Raw genomic sequence first — 23,059 nt, forward strand, 5'->3', positions numbered from 1 at the left:
CTTTGTGAATAAATTACTGGCTAGAATTTATGGACAAATATCCTTTAGAGTAGGCTGTCTGTTCCAAGGCCACGTTCCATGACTGTGCAGGTCACTGAGCTCCTCTTGTGCTGAGGAGGCAGTGTGCGCGCCCTGTAGATCACTGAGGGGTGAGGCTGGGGCACAGTGCATGCAGTGGGCACACCAGTGCCTCGGTAGTCCCTGACCTGTGTTACAGGGTAGACCAGAGTGGTCTTGGTTGCATTCTGTAGCTGTTCGCCACGTTGTGCTCCGTTATCCTTGCACACGTGCACCTTGCTGATAGTGACTTGAGGTAACCAAGGTGCAGGAGCAGTGCTGTCTGGTGATTTTAGCAGCCAAGAGGCTGGAATCAGATTGCTTTTACATCACTTCACCAACTGTGAGGTGGCATGATAAGCTCTACCGCTTTTGATGTTTCTGCTTCCGTCTTCATTATAATGTTGTAGTTTCAAATGAGCTGTGATTTTTTTTTGTTGTTGTTGTTGGCTTTTTTCCTTGTGTGCTCATGTGTCCTTTTCATAATGATAACCTTTATAAAACTTCTTCCAGTGGCTGTGTGTGGTTCACTCCTCTGCCCCAGTCACTTCCCCCAGCAAAGGGAACGATCCTCGTGTAGGCTTCCAGAGTTTGGGAACTTCTTTCCTTGTTGACCTGCTCTTCTATACAAGGCGGACTTGAGAGTTGGCTCTTCTGGTCATTTTTTTGCAAGCAAACGTGCCTTTAAGTTTACCTTCACAGAGCTCTGGAATGAAGTATTAGAAGAAATTAGAAAATAGTGAATTTTTCCTTTCACTTTTACAGAGACATGCTCTTTTCTACTGCAGTAATGTGATAATACCACACGTTCTGTTCCATTGGTGTAACTGTTAATGACGGGGTGGTGTCACTTATATATTTTATTTGGTTTAAATGCCTTCTGGTTATTGTACTTTGTAGCCTCCAAGGTGTGTTGTGTGCTGCGTTCTCAGTGATCGGTGGGACGGTTTCTGTTTCAGTGGGCTTTCCTTGCAGACTCAAATTAGAAGAAAACCAAAGGAGAGAAAAAAGGAAGAAACAGTTATTGAGCTTCTGTTTAAACAACTAGCAGAGTAGTCTGAAGTGCAGTGGTGAGTGTTGGAATTCTGACTGCCCAGATACCTTTTTGGACAGGAATCTGGAGGGTGCAGTGCCGCATTCATCATGTCTGGGGACTGCATGAAGCAAAGCTGTTTCCTCACCGCTCCTCTGGGTGAGCGCTCCTGCTGCAGCCCTTCTGCCCTGGAGCTGTCAGACCTCATGGTGGGCCTTAGCAGTGAGCTTACCTGATGGGCAGTGGGCTTGGGGGGAGACTTTTAGCTTTGCTTGAAAAGTGAGTAGTCACATACATGGATTGGATGAGCATCGGTGTCGGCACAAAGTAGAAGGAATGAGGTTGGAGGAAAGGTGCCACTGCTCTGAAAGCAGCGGATCAGATTGGCATCACAGCACAACTCACAAGGCTGTATTTCCTTCGTGTCAGGTGGAGGAAGCAACTGTGAGGGAAGCTTTCCTAGGTGTGAGCCTAGTGGGCTGAGCATAGCTAATGTGAAGATGGAAGGCATTTCAGTGAGGATAAGGCACCTTTGTGGTTACAATTTTGTATGAAGAAACAGTAGTAGAAAATAAAAAAGTACATTTCAATAACTACTTGATAAACAGAGGAGATATATGAAAGGTTCAAGGGAAGCAAACGGAGGGAATGAGCTGCTGGCTTGAGTGTTGTGTGGTAGTTTGGTCTGGGTTGTACTAACAGGACAGACAGCTGAGGTCTGTTCTGGTGTCGCTTTGATAAGAAGGATCAGTTGGCACAAGAACCTGCATGTGTGGAAACTGGGGAGTTGGAACAAATAATACATGAATGTGAAAGTGAAAGGCTTGCCTCAGAAAAAGGAACAAGGTGGTGAGCAGTCAGCTGTGAATGTGGTTTAAGAAGGGAATGTTGTTTTTGCACTAAGAGGAAGACTTGATAATGCTTGATGCTGAGCTGTTTAAAATGCTTACCCAGCATTGCTTTTCATGAGTTTTAGGTTTTATTGCCCTCAGAACTCTTTTTTTTTCCTAAGAGGCTGAATTTTGATGTAATGATGAAGCTAAGCAACTTTGGCTGCTGCCAGAGGGGATTGTCTCTCTCTTCCTCCTGTTCAGCTCCCAGAGCCTGTTGTTGGAGCGCTAATTGCTTTGGGGGGAACAACAGGAGAGCGCTGCTGCTCTGTCCATTCCCTTCCCTAAGTTGTCACGGATCAGCCTCGTGCAAGGCAGCAATAATGGAGAATGACAGTGAGGGGACAAGACCACACCTCGTGGTAGCCAGCTGTTACCCGAGTTTTCTTCTGATATGACAGCTTTAGCCTTGGAGCTTGGCTTAGCCACCTAAAATTCACATCAGGGCTTCAAAGAAACAGTCAGAAACAATTTCACAGCTCTCTGAGAACTTCTGAAGGACAGGTGGCACCCCAGAGGACAGGGGAGGGCCCTGCAGTGGCACTGCTTTCAGGACTGTTAGAAAGGTGGGAGCTGGGGGATTCCAAACCGGCAGCTTCACTGCATGTCATGGGGGGAGTATGGGTAACAGAAAGTGTTTGGCCCAGTGATCACCTGGGAAAGCTAGTCTCTTTGTGAACAGGAGTTTTTCAGTATGAAACTGGGTTTATCCAGTCCAGCTTCTTTCTGTGGCAGGCTGAGACCAGCTAGATAGCTGCACTTGACTTGGTCTTTCATTCCGCTGTGCATCCAACAGAATCAGTGCCCTAGAAACTGGTGGTATTGGGAAAGGGTAACTGGTTGGAAAACTGTACTTGGACGTGGGTGATCAAGGGCTCCGTTGAGTATTCATTGGGTTTCTTAAGACTAGCTCTGTCTTGAAGTGCTTGTTGCCAGGTTGGGGGAAGATTTGGTCTGCAGTATCTGTTATAGTAAACCAATGTAACATCAAGGGCAGCTGGCCTGTTTGATTCTGAACCATTCTGGCAAACTGAGGTAACCGCTGCACTTTTAAGCAGAAGGCTCCAGTTTCAGATGAATGAAGTGTTGCATTTGAGTGGGAGGAATCAGCTGTGCAGCCACAGTGGAGAATGAGTACAGAATAGAAACTGGAAGCTGTCATAGGCTGGTTGGCTGTAGTATTTAACACGCTTTTGTGTTGAAAAATGAGCTTCTAGAGTTCCTATTCACACTTGATGATGTGTATTAACAGGATGGAGGTGGCTCAGCCACCAGCTGACTTGCTGAAGCTAGGTGCAGTGTCCCTGTTACTAGTTTCTGTCCAAACATGACAATTTGGGGGGTAGGGAGGTTCTGATCGTAGTCTCTTGTGATTAAAAAAGAAAGTAAGTCATACCCAAGAACTCACTTCAGGTGCTGTATCTCCCACGTGGCTGAGGTTTACCAAATGCTAAGAGATCAAAACTCACAGGACTTCTTTGTTTGTGACTGTGTGATGCCATGTTCCCAAACTTAGTCTCGTCTCATAAAGAGATGGCTTATCAGGACATGTGTGAGCAAACTCTGCAGCTTGTCGGAAGGAAGTGATGAGCTAAAACCTCTGTGAATTCTTGCAACAGAACTACACCTTGCAGCTTTTAGTTTGAGGCTGTGCTCTGGCTCTGCAGTTTATAGTAAAGCTAATCTTACAGTTTCTAATATTGTTTTATTTGAAAGGTGTTAATTGCTTGTATTGTACTGAAGAGGGGCAAACTGAAGTGACAAAGGTGTAATAAGGAGATAAAGCTGGTAGGCTCTTACTTGTGGAATCAGCTGCCCTCTCCCCCTGCCCTGCTGTAGTAGCTGGTGTCAGTATTGCAGTAGCCAGCATTATAGCATCCCACTGATAAACAGCTGTATGGGCACAGCTGGTGCTGCATTGGCTTACGGCACCTGGGAAGAATAGTTTGAATGCAGAAAGTAACCGGAGTGTTTTGCAGCTAGGGGAGAAGTGTGGTGTTACCCTGCGGATAAGCTGTTCATACATGTTTGTGAACATTGTGTGTGTGCTTGGTGCTGCTGATGTACACAGGCTGAGCTGTTACTACCTGCTGTCTTGACAGACTCACAGGAAAGATGGAGTGCATTTCAGTAGTAGCATTAGAAGCTTCTAATATTGTGCATTATTGCTGACCTGTTAATCAGACTGCAGTAGCGGTTGCAACTGCAATTTACTTTTAAGCTTGAGAAACTGCTGTTGTTCTGTGACAGCTAATTATTCTCATTGTGGTGGTTTATAGTTTAATGTTAAGTATTGATGGGTTATGAGGGGGAATAAGGAAAGTGAAGTAAAGCATTGTGATGCACAAGAATCACTTGTCTGGGTTAACTGGATAAACAGTTGTTTATCTTCGTAATAGAAGATGATGGCTGGCCTACCTTCTGTTGTTCTGTCATTGCTATTGCCAAATGGCCATAGCAAATAACAGAAAAAAACTGCTGTGAATATCTGTCTGTAGCTACTTGTTACAATCTGTATGTCTCATCCATCTGTAGTATCTTTCCGGAAATATTTAAGTATGGATTTATATAGGGTTGTATGCCAAGAACATGCAGCGTAGCTCAGTAACTGAAGTCTGGTATGTCTGTGCAGGAGAGAGGGCTCCACCTACTGGAAAAACTAGTTGATAGAGCGTGTTGGGAATGAAGAGTTTGATAAGCGGGTTTCTTATGTCCTGTCTCATGGCTTGTGAGGAAGTAGGCATGCGTCAAGCTTTCAAGTCTGAGCTCTAAAAATATGCTCTTAGCTTTTTTTAATGTTGACTTCCTTTTTTTTTTTTTTCCTTTTTAATAGGAACATCATCTCCAACGGGCTATCTCAGCACAACAAGTATATGGAGAGAAGAGGGATAATATGGTTATACCAGTCCCAGAAGCAGAAAGTAATATTGCATACTATGAATCCATATATCCTGGAGAGTTTAAAATGCCAAAGCAGCTGATTCACATACAGCGTAAGTAAAGCAGTTGTTGGAGTCTACACCAGGATCTTTATTTTAATTAGAGATCACTCCTAAATGCCTTTTGAGCTCCCATCAAGTCTAGCTTGTAAGAATTTTTCTTCCAACATTTAAGTAGTATGCACTCCCCTATCATAGACCTCTTCAGAGGAATATTAAGTTTTTGATCAAGAAGTAGATTGTCTTTATGTCTATGTATTTATGCTTTAATTTTAGCAATTTCAATGAGTTGCACATGTGTTAGGATGCTGTTTGTGTTGGAACGTAGCAGCTGCTCTGCTTGGATGTGGACCTTGACATAAACACGCTCCTTTGGACAACTTTCAGAAACATTATAACATACTGCAAAACTGCCACATGGTGTAATTACTAGAATTCAAAAAATAATCTGTTTTATGTATACATAGGCATAGCTATGTCTTGATAACTGGCTTAATGTTAGGCTTCCTTATTGGTCTGATCTTCACTAATAAGCTGAAGTAGTAGCAGAGCAGCATGTTGTAATAAGCAAAGGAGAGACTAATACTAGGAGTCTTACGCTGATACTGAGGTGCAGTCTTTCATTCTTCCTTTCCTTATCTACTAGTGGTGGTCTCTCAGTTGCTATGACAGAGTTCAGCTGCATTTTTTAAAAGCAAGTCATACTTTACACAATGTGAAACGCATGCTTAAGAAATGAATAGTTCTTTGAAAACAAAGCAATTTGCATGAAGCTGAGAACCAGAGATGATTTGGCTGCTGAATGCTGTATTTTCAGAGGATGTTGTAGAAAAACTGAACAGCTTGTTCTGCAATACATAATTTATATTTGAAGGTTCCCTGCCATGTCACACAAACCATGCTGTTGGACTAGCTTGGTCTGACACCTCTAGATCACAAAAGTCACTGAGAAGGTTTGTGAGGTCTCTGATACGCTGTGCATGTAGTTCTCTAGAAGTACCTCTGAAATGTGTTTAAGCTGGAGTCTTAACTTCTGACATGGATGCTACAACATGTACAATTACAGAGCATGAGATAGTAGTGAAAAGTTAGACCAATCCAGCAAGTTCTCGTTGAAAGTAGTGGGGTTGAATACCTCTGAATGTTTTGGACTTCTGTAGTGAAACAGTGACTTGAGCTTAGTTTGTATCATTCAGCTTTTAGTTTGGACGCTGAGCAGCCAGATTATGACATGGATTCAGAAGATGAGGTCTTTGTCAATAAGTTGAAGAAAAGAATGGATATCTCTCCTTTACAATTTGAAGAGATGATAGACCGACTAGAAAAGGGCAGCGGTCAGCAGGTATGGTGTTGCTTTCAGTAAAGAATTTGAAATGTGCATTGTCTGTAATGCCATATGACAATGACATACTGGATTTTACATTTAGCCAGTCAGCCTGCAAGAGGCCAAGCTGCTGCTGAAAGAAGATGATGAATTGATCAGAGAAGTATATGAGTACTGGATTAAAAAGAGGAAAAACTGTCGAGGGCCCTCTCTTATCCCAGCAGTGAAACAAGAGAAGCGAGATGGCTCCAGCACAAATGATCCTTACGTTGCTTTTAGGAGACGAACAGAAAAGATGCAGACGAGGAAAGTAAGTAAACTATTTATTCCCTGTTACTTGTTTGTCTTCCTTCTCCCTCTCATCAAGTAGCTTTTCTGAAGAGACAAACTTGCTAGGTAGTGTAAAATCATACAAGTTGGCTTTTTTTGTTTTTTCTCTTTTTCCCCTTGCAAATGAAAAGAAGTTTAACCACTTCAGACTAGCTTTTGGAGGGAGTTTGCATTTGTTATTTTTTTACTCACTAAATTGGATGCTAAACCTGCTTGTGATGGTGGAAAGCTGTAGCTTATTGGTAGACGTATGTGTTCCTCTTTGTTTGTTTGGGCATGTGGTTTAAAAAACAATATTTACAGTTTACTTTAGTTCAGATTCAGTAATTTAACTGATGTGGGAAAACATAAACCACTTCGTATCTACAGAATCGAAAAAATGATGAAGCATCCTATGAGAAGATGCTTAAACTGCGTCGAGACCTGAGTCGTGCAGTAACCATCCTGGAGATGATAAAGAGAAGGGAAAAAAGCAAGAGGGAGTTGCTGCATTTAACACTGGAAATTATCGAAAAGAGGTAATGTTATTGCAAATGTGCTACAGAAAGCTTTGGAAACTGCTGTAGATTTCAATTCCCATGAATATTTTATAAAATATGAGAGATTATCTTAGCAGAAGAATTGAAATTTGTGTTTTGTTAACAATATAGCATGTTCTCATTTATGACTCTGAAGAGCAAAATGGAATTTAGGAAGTTACTCGTTGTGGAAAAAGCAGCCTGCCACCTTAATGTGCTTTGTTCTATTATATGTGTATTCTTAGATTTGTATCTTATGTCCTGTGTATTACGTGGGAAGGAAGATCATAGCTTCAGGTAAATTCCTTTCAAAATTGATAGGTTAACTGCATAGATTAAGGAATATTCTCTTGAAGAAAATGAACAGGAATTTCATACAACTTAATGTACTATTCTGTGAGTTGTTTTTAACTTGTGTGTCTGACATCCTGTTTGACAGCTGTACAGAAGACCAAATGCTCCACTTACTCAGTTGTCACTTTTCCAGTGAACTGAGAATCACATCTGAAATGTGGAGTTGTTCTTCTAGCAGTTGATATTTAGAATCTGATTGGACTTCTCAAATTTAAGTGTGTATGTTTGTAAACTTTAGTTTTGAGTCAGTACTGTCAAGCTCTAAAATCAACTTCTGCTGTAGTTTGAGTTTTTGGGAGCACAAGCTGAGTATTTCCGTCCTTTCTAGCAGGTGCTCTTTTTTCAAGCACTGACCATGTCTAGTAAAGTTAGGGGAGAGATGCACTAGCTTTTTTTAAGCAAGTAAGCTCTTGAACACAAAAGTGGCTAAAAAACTGACCACCAAATCAGCACTGCGCACAGGTCTTGCAATGCAATACGTTTCATGGTTCTGCATCTCACAAAGATGCGCTACTGCACAAAGACTATTTGTGAATAAGGCTCTGCTCCTTACTGTTCAACAACTTCATGATGAAATTTTTCTTTCAAATGGTACTGCCTGCAGGCAAGGAGGGAAAGAGCTTGTCCTGTTCCTCCTTCACGTTTTTGTTTCCACTTCTTCCCTTTGCATTATTTTTTTTTAACAGACAGCTGTCCTTGTTTGTCAGGACTAGGCATTGCAGTAAAAATGTGCGTGCTATTAGTCTCCTCCGCAACAGTCATATTTGAACTTCTGCTGACTTCTTGGAAGTCCTTTTACCCCAAATTGCAAGTTTTGTTGGTCTGTGTTTAACTGTTGTATCTGGTAAAAAACACAGAAAAACATGCATGTTACAAATAATTAAAACAGAGTGATGTTATTATCTTCTGATTACAGGTATAATTTGGGTGATTACAGTGGAGAGATTGTGTCTGAGGTCATGGCACAGCGGCAGCCAATGAAACCTACCTATGCTATTCCCATCATTCCTGTGACTAACAGCAGTCCTTTCAAACATCAAGAAACTATGGAACTGAAAGAATATAAAGTTAACAAAGTGAGTAACGTCAATAACAGAGTTGCTGTATGCCGTGATAGAAGCAAACCACAGCATTTTAGGATACAACTGCAGAAAACATACTTAATTGGGTGGGAGGCAGGAGCTTTTGGGTGCTGGAAGTAGACCAGCAGAGCTGCAGTAGAAGGAAAATCCTTTGTTCTGTTGGAGTGATGAAAACCTTGAAACTAATGGGGTTCCTCAGGACAAAAAGGGAAGTAATTTAGATGAGTTACAGACAGAAGGATACTTGCAGTTATATGAACCTTTTGCTCTGTTTGATACTACTCTGATATTTGTTGCTGAAGTTAGGACATTCTGAACAAAGCTGTATTTCTTACCTAGATATTCAGTGAAGATAGGACTGATAGGGTGAAACCCATGGTCTGTTGTGAATTCATGTAGCAATTTTAATCTAGAGGTTGGCTTGATTCAGTGTATGTTTTTTGATGTGACCCACTGGTACTCCTTAGCATGCAGTATGTCGTTGGTTTTGTATTTAAGTGAAGTATCAGTTACTGAGTTACCTGACCAGCATTTTCTTCTTCCTGCTGGCTTTGTGCCATATGTAACATAGCTACAGTACCAATTGCTGAGCATGTTAAATACATCACGTAACAGCAGAAAAGCTAAAACACATTTGCATTTTTAAACAGATTTCTTGGACCTCCAGAACATCCCAGAGCTGTTTGGGATCTGACAGGATAGCTTGAATCAGTCAATGCTTTCACTGATAGCAGGACACTATATTTGAGATTGCTGGAGTGTCATCTATGAGTGACACTGGGTTGGTGCAGTGTCTCAGAGCTTGAAAGAAGCATGTTAGTTGGAGACTTGGAAAATGTATTTGAACCTGCATGGGGAAATAAGTTTAATTTTTGTTTTTGGATGTGCTCAGTATTTTTGAGTTCAGTTTCTGCCTCTTAAAGCATTATTTAGTTATTGATTCCCCATCACTGCAAAAACACAGATGAATGTTAGCCTAACAGCACTGCTGTGTATGTTTTGGTCTACTTCCCCAGTGTATATTCACCTTGACCACTGGTGTTCTGTTTGGAAGGGCGACAGAGCAAACAGTGCTTAATTCCACCCTATGTATTAAACATTTCAGTCATTAGAAGTGAAGTAGAAATATTCTTGAAAGGTCTGCTTGTGTTGCTATTAAGATGGTATAGTGAAGATGTTACTGTCTAGTTTGCTTACACGGTAGTTTTGGAGAGCTACTGTTGTGGTCTAATTTACTTTTGTGTAAAAACTTGCTGCTTTTTTCGCTTCAGCAGGATAAATCTGATGTTATTCGGCCTAAAAGAAAGTATGAGAAGAAGCCAAAAGTCTTACCTTCGTCTGCTGCTGCTACTCCTCAACAGACGAGTCCTGCTGCACTGCCAGTCTTTAATGCTAAAGATTTGAATCAGTATGATTTCCCTAGCTCGGATGAAGAACCCCTCTCCCAGGTAGGATCTCTAGAATTCTCCCCTGCTGTTAGGAAAGGAATAGGAATAAAACTCACACACTTACTAATACCTGTCCTTGCCCACCCTGCTTGCATTTTACAGGTTTTGTCTGGTTCTTCAGAGGCTGAGGAAGAAAATGATCCCGATGGTCCTTTTGCCTTCCGTAGGAAAGCAGGCTGTCAGTACTATGCTGTAAGTAGAATTTTCTTGTGTATTGTAAGACAGAGTGTTGTTGTTGGGAAAATCCGTGTGTTTAATTGTTTGTAATTATTTTAAGCCTCATTTAGACCAACCTGGCAACTGGCCATGGAGTAGCCCTAAAGAGGGAAGATTAGGAGATGTGCGTTACAGATACTGCTTAACCACTCTGACAGTACCCCAGAGGTGTATTGGGTTTGCACGAAGGCGGGTCGGCCGTGGAGGGAGGTGAGTGCTACGTCATTGTTGTGGTGGTTTTTTGCTTATTTTCACTTTAAATAAATAAATATGTGTGTATATGTATTTATATAATCAGTAGGTATATCAGGAAATATATATAATCAGTAAGTCATCTTTGAAATAAGCAAAGATAAAATGCACAAAACTAGTAAAAAAAAAACCTCACAGAAGATGGAATTATTTAAAATACCATGTGATGGTTTGCTCAGCAGATCAATGTCTCCATTTTTGTACTGGAAGCTGCTCTAACAGTGCTTGCTGAGAAGTTTCTCAACTTTGTTTATTGTCAGCAGTGCTGGGTTCCAAGGTGAAAACTAATGTATGGTTTTAGCTGTAGTTGTTTCATAGGTTATTGGCATCGTTCAAGACCACATACTCTGTTTGGAGGTTGAAATAGATTTTTGATGAAAATGCATTTCTTAGTGCAGTTGTGCTGTAGAGGATAATTTTGGAAGGAATTTTTGAAAGTGAAAGTAACTGCTAAGTTCTAAATGTTGCCAAAAATCTTAAAGAATTCAAGACTGTTACTTCAAGCATTTTACTTTTGCTCTACTGTAATATTAAAAAAATAGTTAAAAATCACTTGGTGTGTAAGTGCACTTCTGTAAACACTGGGAATCTTGATGTCAGTTTTCTGGTCATTTTTTAATCATATTTTGGAAAAAAGGATTGTGGTTTGGCATTCAGATGTGCTTTAGAACCTCTTAATGTATTAGCAAGTCACATTAGGAGCTGCAGGCTCTTACTGGCATTTAGCAGGGTGGTCGGGATATGATAGCTTTTGGTGCTTTGTGGGCTGATGGTAGATGTGCTGACATAATGTAAAGTAAAGCACTTAGGTTGAATTTGCTGTAAGAGGGCACTTGGTTACTTAAGCATTTCAGTGTCCATTTTTATTGTGCTCCAGAAGTGTTCAAGCCCGATGGAAGGCTTCTGCAACTGATGTTGTGGTGCCTCAATAGCTCTACCATGGTGTACATCAGTTATTGATACAGTAAAGGCTAGAATATAGAAAGAAAGAGAAACCTAAATGTATTACTTCCTGTGAAGCACTAAAGATACAGTCATACTTCCTGTGGCTGTTTTCAAAGGTGGTGTGTTCTAGAACAACTCTGTGGTTTCTTGTACTTCACGTGTGTCTTCCCCAAGCACACATGACAAGCTGGTGACTTCTTGGTATTTTCCTTTGGTATTTGCCACTGTGTAATTCTGCTTTGTTTTCTTTTAGGGTGCTACTAGACAGAGCACATTCGGACTACGATAATACATTTCATCAGCTGGATTTGGAAATGCTTTCCTCATCACAACACTCTTCAATCAGTCAATTTGCCAATACCTCAGAAACAAATACCTCGGACAAATCTTTCTCGAAAGACCTCAGTCAGATACTAGTCAATATCAAATCATGTAGATGGCGGCACTTTAGGCCTCGGACACCATCCCTACATGACAGTGACAATGACGAACTCTCCTGTAGGAAACTGTACAGGGGTGTAAATCGAACAGGCACAGCACAACCTGGGACCCAGACATGCAGTACCTCTATACAAAGTAAAAGTAGCAGTGGTTCAGCACATTTTGGTATGTTTACTTTGACAAGCTTGCTTTTAGAAATACTAACCTTGGTTCAGAGAATCCTGAATATGGTTAGCTTGTGCGTATTTTATCTTGATGGTAGCAGCCTGTCTTTTATCTTTGCTGCACAGAATGCTTATTGATAGTTACTGCCAGCAGTAGCGTAATGCATCTCAAGTTCATGCAGACTGCCTTGGTATATAGTTAAGATTTCTACAGATGTGGTGGTTTAGAAGCAGTTTTGTATGGGGTTGAAGTTAACCTGGAATATCTAAACGTTGAAAATTAAAAATACTTTGTAAATATTGATACAAACATTATGTTCTAAACTTTCTGAAATGTGGTGGTTTGGCTGAAATGTTTGCATTGGAACTCCCAGTGTGCTTATGAATTCTCATCTGGACATGGTATAACTAAACCCTGTTTGCTGTCCAAACCATAACCCAATCTGCTGCCATCCATGCTGTGTGCAGGTGCTCATGCTCAGCAGAGCTCTGGGACTGATGACCCATATATCCCATGAGCACATGGCAGGTGGCCTTTGTAGAACCTGAGTTGCAGAACTGAGGAACTGACTGTAAGAAGACTTGATGAAATTTGCTGTAGTATCGTTAGTTGTTGGAACTGAAATACTGTTGGATAGCATCTCTGTATTGGGTTGATCACAGCGAGAAGCTGGTGCTGATGTGCTGAGCTTACGACTTAGGCAACTTGAGTTTTGGTCACTTAAATCTCACCTTTTTATAGAAAGGGAACTGAAGCGGGTTTCTTTTCGTGCTTTTTTTCAACAAATAGCTTTGCAAATTCTTTACAGCAGTTTTTTGAATAAAATCCTGTGTTCCCTTTCATTCCAAGTTACAGTTAAATATAGGAGTACGGTTGGGTGTAGGTGCATATATTCAACTTAGCGGATTGTGGGATGTTTTGGGGACTTGCTGAAAGATATTCTAGTATCTGACTTATCCTCCTGTTCTCCAGTATATTTTGTCCATTACCTTGTCTTAATTCCTTGCACCCCCTTGTTTGTTCTAAGAATTGTTCCTTGTTTTTAGAATGATGGAATGGCTTTATTCTGCTCCCTTCTTTCATGCTGTCCTAACATAGGTCCCCGTCCCCGCCTCCACCCCTTCTTTCTTTTATGATTCTTCTCGCAGGGAAATGTGTTAGGGCTGAAGCTGGTGGTTGTGATCAAAGCGTGGCTTTCAGTGTTTGAATTCAGGCCTGTCTCTCAAATGAGGTTTCTTATCAGTAAACCAGGTCTAGAACAGTAGTGTCATTTGCCCAGTGGCCCATCTGAACTTGACTGAAATGAAAACAAAACTGTGCAATGGATAGTATATTCTCTGAAATGTTGATAGGCAGTACCTCGTATCTGGTAATGAGAATTAACAGAAATGAGCAGATGGAGTTCAAAGCATGTATCTGTGTGTATATGCATACATATAAAAGATTCTTTAAGAGTGTTATCCTTATTATCCTTAAAAAGATGGTTGAAATACCTCTGAAATGGAGGTAAGGAGGTGGAATTACTTATGGTGATGAGTTCTGTACTAAGTTTAATTACATGGCTGTGTATTGAAGCATGTGTAAGTGCCTGGCATATTGTGTTCGTTTGTGCCTGGAGTTCTGTAGAGATGGTTTCTCGATGTAAAATAAGTAAACGCTGGGAGCTTAAAATTCTGGAGTTTAGTTTCGTGTGTATTTATTAGTTGTTAGACACAGGGGCAATATGTTCCAGAAAAACTAAAGCTAATCTGCATTATTTAAATACTGAGTGTTCATCTGAATACTTTAAACAAGATCCCACAATCTCTGGATAGTCATCTGTTACCAGTGGTAAGATTGTTACCAGAGGTAGATCGTATTCTTGGAATTACTCATAATCTTAATTGGATTCCCATAGCTATGTTTCATCTGTTTCTATGTGGTCTAATGATGGTTATCTAGGATGAGGAGTTGGAAACCGGTGTGCAGCAGTTAACCTTGGTGCTATTTTGTTTCCTAGTGTTCTTCTTTCAGGCTCTTCAAGGCTATGAGATGCTTTGTCTACGCAGATTACAGTTGCGAGTGTTTGTCTGTCTGTGTGAGCTCAGCCTCCTCAGAGGTGCGCAGCAGTTGGGGCTGCAGTGGCTGAGTTACATTTTCTAACCTGTAGCAAATACCACAGAGCCCATAAAGAACCCAGCATCTGTACTGAAATATCTTGGTGCTGCTCCTGATTACAGCCCCATAGGGCGTTCCTGTTCCTTGTGCTTAGCTGTTCTGAAAGCATGGAGATTATTGTGGGTGTGGATTCTTTTATTAATTTTGTTTCAGTTTTCAATTCTCTCTGCTTTTTGGGTTGGTTTGTAGAGGTCAGCAGGGCTTCTGGCCAGAAAATGATGATGGAAGCATCTCAAGTTTTAAAAAGCCTTTTATTTCTTCACGGCTGCTCTGAGTTGTAGTCCAGCCAGCTTGCTTACCTTTGGGGTTAAGTTCATCTTGAGATTCTGTAGTGGTTAGCAGAGGTGGCTGTGTTGCTGTGCTCCATCACGTGATATGCTTTATCCAGTTCTATATCAAAGAAGCTTACAGAAATTGAGCATTTTCCACCTGGCACAGTCCAGAAAAAATGCTGCTGATGTCAAACAGAATCTTCCACAGCCATTTATAGACAAGTCTTGTCTTATGTGGGCACCACAGGCAAGAAGCTGAGTTAGTGTCTCAAGTCATAAGAGCTGTGCTGTGACATGCCGTTCTTCTCTGGCTACAGGAGGCTTTGGTTTTTGTCCTGAAGACCTGGAGAGAGGTTTCCTCCAAGAGGCGGGAGGTGATTGGATTCGTGATGATTTTTGCACCTGAAGAAGCAGGAGCTGTTCTGATACTGGCTGTCAAACTGCTCAGCATTAAAAAGAAAAAAAAAAAACAAAACAAAACCAAAACTGTATGGAAGATGGAGTTGTTACCACAAGATGTTCTATGTCAACTGAGGAAGGGATGTCTTAAATCTCTTAGAAGTTCCGTGGAAGCATGGCTTGTACTACGCTTGCCTTATGTGGAAGGTTAGACTTCAGCAGCAAGATGGAGTAGCCAAGAAAAGTAGCATCACCTTTGAAGAGGGGGGTGGTCCCTTTTCATCTTGCTGAAGAACTAGAAAAGATGCTTTGTTACCTTGTAACAAGAAAAGCTGATTTGAGGATTTTCAGGCATATTACCCAGAGCACCAGTAAAAAGTAGGCAAGAGTGTAATAACATGATTCTGGTGGACTGACTGTTGTTCAGTGGGGAGAACTGTTCACTCTGAATAAAATGAACAAAAATACTTCAGAAGCCAGTACTGATGAGTCTATGTGTCCAGATTATAATCTTTGAGATGTGGCTTTTGCATATCTTAATAATTCAGAGTATGGAGTAGGTGAGAATGTTCATCTGAAGTATGTGTATGCCAGAAGCTCATTTTTCCTTGTTGTGTTGATGGATCCAGTTAGCCAGGCAAGTGGCAGGCAGATGGTTGTCTTCACACTGCGTTGAGTTCTGGAGACTTCCTCCTGCAGGCTTGTTTTGTTATTAACAGCTGCCCTCACTATTTGAATGTATCATCTATTAATCTCAAGTTTGAGACCCTTGCAGCTGTACGGTGTAGATCATTCTATCCCAGCCTTGTGTGTAGTGGGCAGACGAGAGACGTGTTACTAGCAAGGATGAGAGGCTCTGCAGTAAGAGCAGGCTTCTGTGATGCATTCTGTTCTTTTCTGCCTTCTTCGCATGGAGAAATTGGGTCTCTTTGGAGATGACTGACATACAGAACATCATTAAGGAATCCAGAATAGCTTACCTTGCATTTCCTTTCTTGTAAACTGGAGGTGCAGATAATTTGCTACAAGTTGTTTGTTGGTATTCAGTACCTTTGTATGTGGGATTTTTATAGGAAAATTATTTTTCCCAGTAAGCTTTGCTGCTTTTCAGAAGCAAGTTAAGATGTGCAAAAGAAGCAAGTTGGCCTGTGCACACTGAAGGGCTTAGTGGGATGGTGAGCTATGCTTTCATTTCCCAAGTGTTTGTAGCATTCCTGTCTCCAGTTGTGTAACGATGCGTGATGCATCACTGCAGGTTTCTGGTAGTTTTTGTGCTTATTGTGTTCTCGTTAAGGGTAACTGCTGCCCTTCCTGTGCCCTCCTGCCTCCAGCAGAGGCACCTCTTTCCTGGAAGGAAGCTGGAGGAAGCTTCTCAACCTCTTTGGCAGTTCTTAATTCCAGAGCAGTAGGATCTGTTGTGTTTTATCTTGCTTTTGTGCCATCGCTGGCTGTTCGGGTCTTTACTTAATCCTTGTAGTAGCTTCCACACTGCTGTCTGCTTTGCTGTTCTCCAGATATCTGTTTTACTTTGGGAAGGAAATCCTGGTCAGTGAAAATACTGCTGCTTTTAACAGCCCCTTTCAGTTACTACTGGGAATTAAGATTCTTAGCCCCTCTGTGGTCAAGATGTTGAGATCCTAACTGAAGAAGCAATGAGTTCAAAATTAGATGCACTTTGGGAGTAGCAGGGGTGTTTATAGCCTACCTTAGAGTTGGTGGAAGGAGGAAATGTTGAGTAGAAAACCTGTTTTTCTGGGAAATGGTGTGACTTGGAGGATGGGTGGAGGACAGGTGCTTACTGAAACAACTGTACCCTTGTCTCTTTGCAGAGACTTTGTAGTTGTACTACTGCTTCTTGTTCAGCTTTAAGTCAGTTGAAGTAAGACCTTGCTCTGAATTGTTGGGTCCATGGGTGTAAATTGTTACTTTATCTGCATTCCATGCATGAATGGTCACACATTGACTGTAGAGTAAACTGTGTGTACCTCAAGTAACCCATGGTGTTCCTTGGGAAATATGTATTTAGGACGATGGGCAGCCAGATACCAGGGCATAGTGAGCACTTCTGGCTTTCATTCAATGGTCAGCAGTAAAAACCTTTGTTAGTCATTATTTTCTGATAGTTCTCTAACTGCTGGGTAGGGAGTACACATGCACATCTGGCATCTAGTTTATAACCTGTAGCTCTGGAATTGTAGAGTTCTGACAGTAGGAACTTCAGGCTGAGTTCTGTTGGGCCGAAATATAAAGCTGTGTTAGAAGTAATCGGAGGCTTAATAATTCATGTTCTCATAGTGTCTTAATAATGCCTTTTTAAAGGAAATCAATCCTGAACTTCTTTTCAGAAAGTGAGACATCTTTGGGCCTGGTGCATCAAACACTCAATCACTCTAATGGCTCTAAGTCTCTCCAGTATTCTGAATTCACTGGTGAGAACTTGCTGTGCAATAGAACGTTTTTAACTAGGCAGTGTAAGCCAGATAACATCTGTCCTATGACAAAAATGTGATGTTCTGGATTACCTAGGATTGTGTGTTATGTGTGCTTTGCGTGCACTTCGGTGTTAGTAACAACTCATTGTTCTCTTGTACAGCAAATGTGGTGCTCCGGTGTATTTCTCTTAGGAAGATACTGTAACAGGAGTTACGGTTGTCCTCCTTCCCGCACAGTTCAGCAGTTCAGTAGTTGTAGAACTTCATCATTTGGAAGCCTTGGTTGTGTGGTCTTTCATCTTTTCACCTGATCAGCAGCCTTGTTAACGGCCATCACCTCAGCCTGAAGGGTCAGAGAATCCTCTTGGAGGATTATTAGAGAGGTGTTTTTCTCCAATATGATATTAATGCTTCTGTTTTTGTACAGAACTCTCACTTCTCCTTGTGAGAACAGATACTTAACTTTTTTTTAAATGACTGATTATCTGGATCTTCAGATACTTGGTGGGCTTTAAGCATTGCCTGAATAGTTTAATCAAAGCATCTTCCATTCAGGTGGAAAAAAAAAGGGGAATGCTAGTAGAGGGACCAGGAGTACTTGCATGTTTTCTGCTCTCCAAGATATGCGTTCTGGTATTCAGGAAGCTGGTTCTTGCAGTCACTGTTTTCCTGAATCCAGATTTTCCTGCACCAGGGAAGCAGAGCAACAGCAAGTAGGGCGCCTCACAGTAACAGTGCAGGGGGGCTCAGGAGTGGGGCTGTGGCTGTTAGGAAGCTGAGGCAGTTCTTTGGGATTTCTTAGGCAGATGCTGCAGTCAGCTATCCTTGTAAGCGGCCTCAGCCACTTCTGGGAAGGACTGGCTATTTCAGAGAAATGAAACAGGCTGTGGTTTTCTGAGGCTGGTGCACACTAAGTGCTGTTGTCAAACTAGATGGCACTGTGAGAGTAGTTGTGGGCTGCAGCATGGAACTGCTGACAGCATCTCTGTAAATCTGTGCTCTGGAGGCAGTGCTCCCTGAGTACCACATCCGACTGTGTTTAGAAGAGATGTTAACAATCATGCAATCCAAAGATGTTATTGAGTGGCTTAATTGGAGAAAGAGAATGATCTGTAATTACATATTAGATGATATGTGTCTCAGTCACTTTAATGATGATAGGAAGAACATGCTGCTGGTGAGCTGGTTGAGTAGTGTGCTGTTAAAAACTGGACTTGCTGCACAGGGTTTGTAACTGTTGCTCAGAAGATAGTAAATAAATCTGTAGGCAGCCATTTATTCTGTCCGTCAGGCTCAGTTACTGTAATATTTCTTTCCTTATATTCCCATCTGGAAACTCCTGAAGTGTCTCAGTGCTCTTTTCACTCCTCTCAGTAGTCTGTAAGCTAGAGTATGTTTCCTCTGTTGGCTGCTGAAGTGTAGCACTCACATGTTGTGGAACAGGTGTGTATGTTGTCTCGGGGGGTAAATGAAGAAGATAACAGCACAGTGTATTGCAGTGACTTACAATCCTGGCAGCTGTCAGTTCAGAAACATACTGCGATTTGATGATGTCTGTTCCAAATGGTGCGCTGCAGACAGGTGGGTGAGAGCCATTCCTGTGGCTGTGTCTCACAGTAGAGCTCAGGCCGCCCATCTCCTGGCAGCCATCACCAGCTGTGCGCTGCTCTGCGTGGGGTTGTGCCTTAAGGGCTCCCAGAATTGAAGGTTAGGGAAGGAGTTGGGCGGCTCTCCTTGTGTGAGTGACTCCAGGTGTCTTGGAGAGCAGATGGTTGTTAGCTGTGACAGTTGAGATTTCAGGAAGTGATGATGTTCTTACCTGTGTTGCTGGTTAAGATTTGGTTGGGTTCTTTGTAGGGAATGAAACTGTTTTGTTGTTCTCTATTTGGATAAATTCCGTAGCATTACACAGTCGAAAGATGCCCTAAATCTTAACATTGTGGCCCCAGCATGCTGTATGAGGAGACTCTGTAAATGCTGTGTTCCTGTCTAGGGCTGCTGAAGTAATGATTTAAGTCTCTCATGTGTCATCTTTAAATATCAATTGTTGTTTTTAGCTCTTTTTTCCTTTTTTTTACTTGAAGCTCTTAATTTCAGCAGTTGCTGTTGTTCAGGCAGCTGATTCTCTACTAACTTTAAGTATTGAGGATGTCAAATAATACCAGGAACGTGTAACTGTATAGCAGTACTTCTCTGAGCAAGCAGAAGCATGGCTGGTAATTGACGTGTGTGGTGGAGGTGTGGGCACTCTTTTTGCCTGCTGCTTTGTTTTCCTTCTTTTTGCAGACCGATGACGACCAGCTTATGATTACAAATGAAAATGACATTCAGTCTCCTTACTGCTGCTCACCATTATCCTTTGACAGGAGTGAAAGGTTTTCAGTTGTGCCCTGGCTCTCACAGAAGGAAGATGAGAAGTGATGATAAAATTCTAGGAAGAAGTACTTCAGAGGCTGTATCTTTAGTTACTCATTTTACTGGAACAAATGACGCTAACCAGATACCACGTTTGGCACCTGGGCAAATGGATCTGTGCTGTTCGCAGGCAAGAAATGAGTGTTCTGTACAGCAGATACAATTAACATACAATGAGCAGCTGTGTTTTTCTGGCCTGCAGTGCGTTCTACTTCAATTGCTTTTAAAAAAGGGCATCTCAACCTGCTGGAGGACTTCTGGGAAGTTCAGGACTGTGCCTGCAGGTGCACACGGGCAGCACAGCCCTGGTGCCATCTGCTGTGCTGGGGATCTCACCAGATCCAGCCACAGCTGTGTGCTATGGAAAACTAGTCAGGAAGGGTGAAGTGGTGGATGTACTTGCACATAAAGTACAAGTGAACATTTTTTTATGAGAATGCTAATTCTCTGAAATGAAGTCTTGCCATCAGTAGGCTTATATTTGTACTGGAGTGCATAATAGAGTCTGTACGCTGAGAGCAGGACTGGAAGAAACCTACTGAGAGTGGTAGTGAGTTAATGGTGGATCTCAGCAGAAAAGGATCAGATTCACTGTCCTGGTTTGTAGGTCTCCAGCAGAATTAGTGATTTGGTTTGGGTTCTCAGTGATGTCCATAATGTTTCTGGTAAAACTGTCAGGGTAATGTGTCAGAATGTCCCAGTGGATCTCTGATAGAGCTGTAAATGGTATTTTGAAAAGCCTTAGTGAGCTTTTGCCTTCAGTGGCGGAGGCACAAAAAACATTGCTGGATGTTCTAACTTAGAGTGAAAAACCCAGCAGCATACCTGGGTGTGCTGGCAGGGACGACAAACGCAGGCGTTCCCATTGCATGCTGAGGCTGCCTTCTGGGGTGCTAGGTATTTAAGCAGAAGTGAGACAAGCAGTTGGATGCAGATGAGGATGAGGCAGTCGTACTGGGGTGTTGGTCACTTCCACACCTGGGTAACTGCTGTGTGTGGCTGAAGGGAACAGCCAGCGGGATGGTGGGCTGCTTAGCTTGAAACCTGGAACTGGCTGTTCCAACGTGTCACTGTGCCATCCATCTCACGTGGTGTGGGCAAATACAACAGTAGGTGCTTTTCATCTTTGAATTCAATGATTAAATGCACTTTTTTTGCCCATTTTCCTCTGTGGCAGTCAGGGAGCGAAGCTTACTGAACCTTTCGAAGCCATGTTTGCACAGTCACGCTGTGGGCTACAATACTGTGCTGATACGTGGAGCCTTCAGTAGTGGGAGTGTTGTCAGCTGACAACTACACATTTGGAGTTGTAGGGCTATTAAAGCATTAAGTTGCCATTAACTCATAAATACAAATGAGGGATCTGTTCGTTCCAGAACAGCGTCTCTGGAGTTCCTGCCTCCACTGCTGCTGCTTCCTTCTTTAGCTTCCAGCATGTTGATCTTTGTGGTAAAGCTTCCTGCTCTAACTGCTGGGTTTCCTGATAATTAAGAAAAGCTTTTTAGCAGGTGGTGGTTTTCCTTACGTACAGGAGAAGTAGTTGTAAACAGCCGGCTCCAAACATGAAGCTTGCAAATTCTAGGGCGGTACTTTTATAAGGGGATTGGTAAGGGATGTTGGTTGTAAGCGGTTCCCCTAAACGTGACTTGAGAAGGTGAAGAAGTGAAGGCAGCTGAAAGGAGCTGTGGCTGTGAGAATAGTGGGAATTGATTGATCGCTTTGGGCGATACAGGTTTGCTGCATTCCTGCTTGCTGAAGAATCTTACTGAAATCCGGAGTAGTCAACTGTAATGTAACAGCTGAATAAGGATTTGGGACTTCAAGTGCACAGATATAAAAGTACAATTAAAAACGTAGCACTGTTTCCAGGGCATAAAAAAAGGCATTTGAAACAGTGTTGTACAGTTTGTTGTCCAAAATGACAAGTATGCTGGAGAAAAGCATGTTCAGCAGTTGGTTTCCAAACATCAATTCTTACTTGCTTAGCAGTTTCTCTTGACCTGTTGTTCAGGTTTATATGTAGGCTACCACTGCTTCTCCTGTATCTGGAAGCAGGAGATGGTTTTCAGTTTTGATAGAAACAGCTTTTCTGAAGGTGAGCAGACATGAAAGAGTAGATGAGCAGGCAGTGATTGCAGCTTGTGAACAAGATGTGCTGGGGTTTGTTGCCATAAAGGAGTGAGCTCTCCTGCAAGTACGAGTGCTCATGCGTTCTAGGAGTGTGAGTGCTGCTCGCAGCACTTACTGAGGAGCATCTCTGTAATCCTAAGATAGAATTGAAGGAGAATGTTGAATGTGTGTCATTGGCTGAATTTGTAAAGGAGAGTCAGATTCCAGTTTTGACTTGCTTTGACATTGAAAGCAGGTGTTCTTTTGTTTAGGTACTGTCAATTGAGAAAAACAAAAGGATCTTAACGCTTTGTGAAGCTAATCAGTAAACCAGTGACACTTGTGTTTTCCATTGGGCATCCCCTCGAAGCGTGTGCAAACCATGCTGTTCTTACAAATAGCTTCTTGTCAGCGCTTGCTGGGTAAAATGGCAGTGGATTTGGATTTGTCGTGCGCTGAATTCTGGGTCACCCTTCAAAGATCTTGGAGAATAATGTCAATTGAAGTGGAGTTACCATCTTGTCCAATGTAGAGTCTTCAGCTGAACTTAAAACAAACATTTCATTTTGACTTGCTCCCTTTAAGCCGTCATCTGTGGGGGTTAAAAATGTGGCTTCATGTACGTTTCCCCCTTGTTTTATAGCAACATGCCTTATTATTAATGCAGATAGTTGAGTTTAACAGAAGGTGGCAATTTATGCCACTACTACCCGTGAAATTTTAATTTAATATTAGACTTTTGTATGGTTTTAGTTGTACTTTCGGTTCCTTCCTTGCTCTCCCTTTTTTGCTGCCTGGGGCTAAATAGAGCAGAGCAGTGCAGGTCTGTGTGCTTTAAACAAACAGCTCAAAGGGAAACTTCAGTTTGGAAAAAGCTTTTGAAGGATGACTGCCTTTCTGCCATAGAGGTGTGTCAGGGCTCCTAGGAACTTGCTGGGGTGTATTTATGTATGAAGGACTATAACATAGATGTGTTTATATACACAACACCTACAGATTTTGATATAGTATTTTCTCGTTTTATATTTTGTTCAGCATTTACAGCCGAACAATACCAGCAACATCAACAACAACTGGCACTAATGCAGAAACAGCAGCTTGCACAAATTCATCAACAGCAAGCAAATAGTAATTCCTCTGCCAACACATCACAGGTGAGGGATTTGTCTGTGCTATGATTTATCCCTCATTGTTTCCCACCAGGGTTCATCTCTAATTGTCAACTGTTGCCATAGAACCTTGAAACTAACCAACAGGAAAGTGGCTTTCGCCTGAATCTAC

General features: G+C 41.9%; 1 protein-coding gene across 11 annotated transcripts in view; it reads left to right on the forward strand.

Annotated features, from left to right (window-relative positions):
- The window catches only part of EPC1 (enhancer of polycomb homolog 1), a 58,810-nt gene that overhangs the window by 32,798 nt on the left and 2,953 nt on the right, over positions 1–23,059 (forward strand). For 3 of the 11 annotated variants that reach the window (XM_015282125.4, XM_046928278.1, XM_418573.8), the window contains 11 exons: positions 4,814–4,973; positions 6,116–6,261; positions 6,347–6,553; positions 6,943–7,091; positions 8,362–8,521; positions 9,799–9,975; positions 10,078–10,167; positions 10,253–10,401; positions 11,642–11,994; positions 22,814–22,932; positions 23,014–23,059. The exon at positions 23,014–23,059 is cut by the window's right edge and continues 41 nt beyond it. In XM_015282125.4, coding sequence (XP_015137611.2) covers positions 4,874–4,973; positions 6,116–6,261; positions 6,347–6,553; positions 6,943–7,091; positions 8,362–8,521; positions 9,799–9,975; positions 10,078–10,167; positions 10,253–10,401; positions 11,642–11,994; positions 22,814–22,932; positions 23,014–23,059 — 1,696 coding nt within the window. In that variant the 5' untranslated portion in view covers positions 4,814–4,873. Of the gene's footprint in view, positions 1–4,813; positions 4,974–6,115; positions 6,262–6,346; positions 6,554–6,942; positions 7,092–8,361; positions 8,522–9,798; positions 9,976–10,077; positions 10,168–10,252; positions 10,402–11,641; positions 11,995–14,740; positions 17,813–22,813; positions 22,933–22,981 lie in introns of those variants that run through there. The other 8 variants (XM_046928280.1, XM_004939174.5, XM_046928282.1 and 5 more) reach the window with 6 other exon arrangements.

Source organism: Gallus gallus, chromosome 2 (genome assembly GCF_016699485.2).
Source record: "Gallus gallus isolate bGalGal1 chromosome 2, bGalGal1.mat.broiler.GRCg7b, whole genome shotgun sequence".
Classification (NCBI taxonomy): domain Eukaryota; kingdom Metazoa; phylum Chordata; class Aves; order Galliformes; family Phasianidae; genus Gallus; species Gallus gallus.